Source organism: Aulonocara sp. 'chitande type north' Nkhata Bay, linkage group LG14 (assembly GCF_057382095.1).
Source record: "Aulonocara sp. 'chitande type north' Nkhata Bay isolate Kocher_YH1m ecotype deep benthic linkage group LG14, A_spYH_male_GT1.1, whole genome shotgun sequence".
Lineage (NCBI taxonomy): Eukaryota > Metazoa > Chordata > Actinopteri > Cichliformes > Cichlidae > Aulonocara > Aulonocara sp. 'chitande type north' Nkhata Bay.
Window position 1 is genome coordinate 42,102,429 of NC_141357.1, and position 5,000 is coordinate 42,107,428.

Below are 5,000 nucleotides of genomic sequence, written 5' to 3' on the forward strand. Positions count from 1 at the left end.
ACAAACCCAGTGGAGACACAGACAGGAGGAGAGGTAGTGAAGGTGGATGAGCTTAAATAGCTGGGGTCAACCTTAAAGCCGTGGACGGTACCTGAGACAGGTGAAGATGAGAGAGCAGGCAGGGTGGAGTGGGTGGAGACAGGTGTCATGGGTGGTGGCTGAAGGAGAGCAGCAAGAGGTAAAGGGAAGGTTTAAAGACGGCGGTGAGACCTGCTGCGATGCATGGAGGAGGAGGAGGCCCAGCTGAAGGTGTTAGACGCCACAGTCTGTCAGAGGAGGTGTGCAGAGGAACACTTTATCATCCACAGAGGGGCAGTTTGCTTTGGAGCCAGCAACACAAATAACACAAGACAGAATGACAAAATGAACAGGAACAAATGAGGATTCAAGGGAGGGAGAGTGGATATGATGGAGCTGCCAGGCTGGAGGAGAAGACGACGAGCTCAGAGGCTGATGAACGCAGTGAAGGAGGACATGCAGAGGGTGTGTGTGTGACAGAAGAGGTGCTCGCTCAGCTCTGTGAGAACAGCAGCGACGCCTGGAGGATTGATGATGTGCTGCCACCTGGTGGAGCACGTCCTGCTGGACAGACCGTTCACTATCATCTGACAGAAACACGTCAACACTTTAGAAAGAGAACAGCCTCCATTAGAGAGGCGTCTGGCAAACAAGGAAAAGAAGGGAGCTGTGCGACGCTCCTCCACGTGACGTCACGGGCGAGTAGCTCACAGAGGCTGAAGAACTGCTGCTCGTACTGTGTGTCTGTGGCCAGCAGGGGGAGCTGCTGGATAACTTTGACTTCATCTCCACAGTTTAATGAGGAAGCAGGTGTGACACAGACACAGGTGACAGCGTGAGTCACTGAAAAAAGAAGAACCTGTCTGAGCTCCAGGTGTACCTAATAATGTGGCCTGCTCCCAGGTGAAATTTTATTTTGATGCTGAAATCTGAGCACTTCCTCCTCCTGCTGATCCAGTCCAGCCGGTTCCTGGTTTGTGCCTCCTGTGAGCCGTGATGTGGGAGAACCTGCTCAACCCGTCTGACCCCGCCCACCTGCTCCAGGTGACAGCGTCAGCTCACATGCAGCGCAGTCGTCTTTATAAACGCTCGTTTCATCTTCTTGATCCTTTCATTCCCTCGGCCGACATTTTGATTGGATAAAGTTAAAGAGGATGAGTTCTGCATGATTCACTGCTCAGAATAATCCTTCTTTGTCTTATGCTCGTGCAGCCCCTCCCTCCATCCTCTGTCTCAAACACGTTGTTACTGTTGTTACACGTTGTTCTGTCTGAGCTTTGGAGATTTCTGAGGTTTGTGTACCTGGACACAAAGCAGTGAAGCGTGCTGGAGCGTCCTCAGAGGAAAATCCCCTGGATTGAAGTTTGCTGGACAGATAAATTCAGACCGTTATGAAAGCTCTCACTGACTCGTGGTTCGTGCATGTGAGCGTCCCCCAAAGGGCCGTTGAGAGCAGGAAGAGCAATAAACAGTTCATTGATTTGGTCTGTCTGTAAATGGTCTGTATTTGTAAAGCGCTTTTACTTGGTCCTAAGGACCCCAAAGTGCTTTACACTACACACAATCATCCACCCATTCACACACATTCACACACTGGTGATGGCAGCTACAGTGTAGCCACAGCCGCCCTGGGGCGCACTGACAGAGGCGGTTTCTACGCCTGTCCTGTGAGGCTGATGGAGTCCTCGGCGTTCAGCTCTCACACTGACCATTAACTACACATCTACTCATAGAGATACAGAGAGTGGTTTAAGGGTGGTGTAGTACGGTGGCCCTGAGGTGATAAAGAACACTTCCCTTCCTGGAAAACGATGGATCACATTCGCGGCTTCGCGTGTGTCCAGTTCCCGGTGTGAAGGATAAACTGAGCTGAGAGCAGCAGATCAGAACCAGCGAACGCCGTGACGTTATGATGTGTTCGTTTTCAGCTTGTTTACATTTTAAACAAGTGTTTCGGTTTTATGAGCATCGTTGACTTTTGTAAATGATCAGAATAAAGACTTAAAATAGTATACAGAATACTCCTAAAAATACACTTAGTATATGTCTCAGTGTGTGTGTGTGTGTCTATATAAATGGAGAGTCCTCTTCACACGCTGAGGTTGATTGTGGAGTTCCACAGGGTTCAGTGCTAGGACCAATTCTGTTTACATTATACACCCTTAGAGCAGGGTCTCAAACTCGCGGCCTGCGGGCCACTAGCGGCCGTATATTGATGTGAAGAAATACGCTGCAGTCTGGTCCTTGATGTTTGGGAGGGTTGTTTGTTGAGTGCAGTTAAAATAAGTTCTTAAAAAATGATTCAGCGTGAAGACAACATGAGCAGAGAGCACGTGTGCTCTGTGAGCAGATGTGAGCAGATGTGCACAGATGTGCAGGTCAGCTGCTTCTGTGTTTGTAACAAGTACATTTTTTAGAGTTTTTACTTTGTTCGGTTTGATCTGAGTAACGTCATCACGGATGCCGGTGACCGTGCCGTGATGTGCGCGCGGTAAGGTTAAACCTTCAGGGTCGTGGAGGCTGAAGCTCTGCGGTCACAGGAGTCACTGCCGCCGTGGATTCTGGGAGTTGGAGGAAGAAATGAAAGTGTAATATTAAGGGAGGAGGAGGGCTAACAGCGGCGGATTTTCGCCCCACAGGGGGTGAATGAGGCCACGCGTGGGGAATTCACAAAAAACTCAGTGCGGAACTTACCGCAGCCACAGAGCGACGAGGAGCTGGAGGAGGTGACGTAGGGCCGTGTGAGTGACGTCAGTCCCTGTGTGTCTCGGGGTGTGTTTGTTTGTGAGAGGAAGAGGCCGGTTGGATGTTGGGCGGGGTCTGAGGAGAGAGAGGGAGAGAGAGAGAGAAGCGGAGAAAACCGAAAAACCTCCCGATCCTCCTCCTGCTGCTCCTGCTGCACACAGACAAAAGGACACCGGGACGACACACACACACAGACGGCCAGAGCGCGGCACAGACGGACGGACACCCGGGAGGATGGGCCGGCGGAGCGGTCGTCGGTAGCGCTCTGATTTCGGGGACGGAGCTCCAGGATGAGCGTAGCGCTGCAGGACCTCCGGAACACCGTGAGTACGCACACACACACAGCGCGCCCGGACGCGTGACACTCGCAGCCCACGCGTGTTCTCTGTGATGCTGATCACCTGTCAGTCACTGTCGTCGGTGTGTGTGCACGCGTGCGTGTGCGTGCGCGTGAGCAGGAACACTGGCAGGCCTGAAATCAGGGCTGACCTGACAGTGACGTCACGGATCAAACAGCCTGATCAGAAATGAGTGTGACGCAACAGGTTTGTAAACACACACACACACACACACACACACACACACTGATCCCAATGGTGTAGGTTTGTTTATAACCACAGAAGAAGAACAGACAAAAACACTCTTCTTCTTCTCCTCACCTCGCGGAGCTGAGGTGGACAGTTAGCTTGTGGCTGCAGGTAGATCTGCTCCTGCACACTTTGATAGTAAAGATGGAGCTGCATGACACCACCCACTGGTCTCTGGTGTTTTGGCCATGGCTGTGTTGGTTTTCATGGTGCCAGAAGTGACCATATTTGGATAAGACCGTATTGGAGCATCTCACACACACACACACACACACACACACACACACACATCGATACCTGTAACTCAGTAGCACACAGTATTCCAGGGACTCCTGTTACCCAGGGTGAAGCCCAGCAGCTACCTGTATCACCAAGCAGCTGTCAAAGAGGCCACGCCCTTCTTAACGTAGAGTTTAAACATTAACTTCACCCTGTACAGGTGTTACGAAGCAGGACATTAACTGTACAGACCAAAATCAGTTTTCTCTGAAATAAAGTGAAGCGAGTGTACAGCAGGCCGCCTGCTCCCAGAGGACACCGCTCTGTTATCTGTGCTGCTGGGTTTGCGTGGGTGACTGGGGTCTGCTGGCAGGATGCAAAGATAAGTCAGTGTCATCAGGGTGTGGGTGGAAGTGGGAGCAGCTGCACATAAATAAAACAACTAAGAGTCAGAGGTCCTCATCGGGTGCCTTGTGGTACTCCAGATCTGATACTCACCTTTGCAGTGATGTGATTTGTCAGGAACGCAGACACACGTGTGCGAATGTGAGGATATCTGAGGTGTGAGTCTGTTTGAGGTGTTGTGCTTTAACTGTGTGTAAAACCAGCAGCTGCTGTCTGACAGTGATTTAGCTTCTTATTAGCTATTTAACAATGTGTCTGCATAGTGGGAGTGTGACCCACGGCGGGCTCGCAGGACTCGCACAACAGGAAGTTTTGGGCTGGACCTTAAATACCCAGCAGTGCTGTGATGACAGCTGAGCCCTGCACAGGTACGAGCAGCAGCCATTCTGATGCTGACTGCTTCAGACAGTAACCGATACACTGGTCGAGGAGTCACACGCTGAGAGACTTGAGCCGAGAGAGCCGAACACCAAACAAGCCGAGCCCCCTGAAAGTGACTCCCTGCAGTGTGACGCAAACAGGAACACTTTGTTTTGCAGCTCCGCGAGTTTGCACTCTGCAGTTTGTCTCACAGAGAATGAACACGTGAGCTGTGTCTGCAGTCATGAATGCAACGTATCAATAGTTTCCTGGAATTAAAAGATTATTATTCAGCTTAATTGAGTTTAAATGGGCGAGTCCCTGGAAGGAAAATCTCTCCCGGAAGTGTTTATCAAAGTTTAGAGGAAGTTGTGGAAAGTCTGGAAAACAAAGCATCGCTTGTTGGCCGTCCGGTTTGGCGACTGCAAGGATCTCAGACTGAAATAGGCTGATGCACAGACTGGCTGAGGGGCGAGCTCAGGGGAAGAAAGCCCTCAGTGGTTTTTATTGAGGTCACTTTTCCACTGCAGATTCACTTGGAGTGGAAAAGTTCATGAAGAGATGATAGCAACTAAATACAGGTCTGTGCAGACCCCACAATTATACCTACAGAGCAGGTGATTGGACGTCAGAGAACGTTGTACTGGACATGTGATGTCAGAGGTC

General features: G+C 50.7%; 1 protein-coding gene across 2 annotated transcripts in view; it reads left to right on the forward strand.

Moving 5' to 3' along the window:
• Positions 1-2,798: 2,798 nt before the first annotated feature.
• The window catches only part of ece2b (endothelin converting enzyme 2b), a 32,960-nt gene continuing 30,758 nt past the window's right edge, over positions 2,799-5,000 (forward strand). For both annotated transcript variants that reach the window (XM_086262662.1, XM_086262664.1), the window contains exon 1: positions 2,799-3,086. In XM_086262662.1, coding sequence (XP_086118788.1) covers positions 3,054-3,086 — 33 coding nt within the window. In that variant the 5' untranslated portion in view covers positions 2,799-3,053. The remainder of the gene's footprint in view (positions 3,087-5,000) is intronic.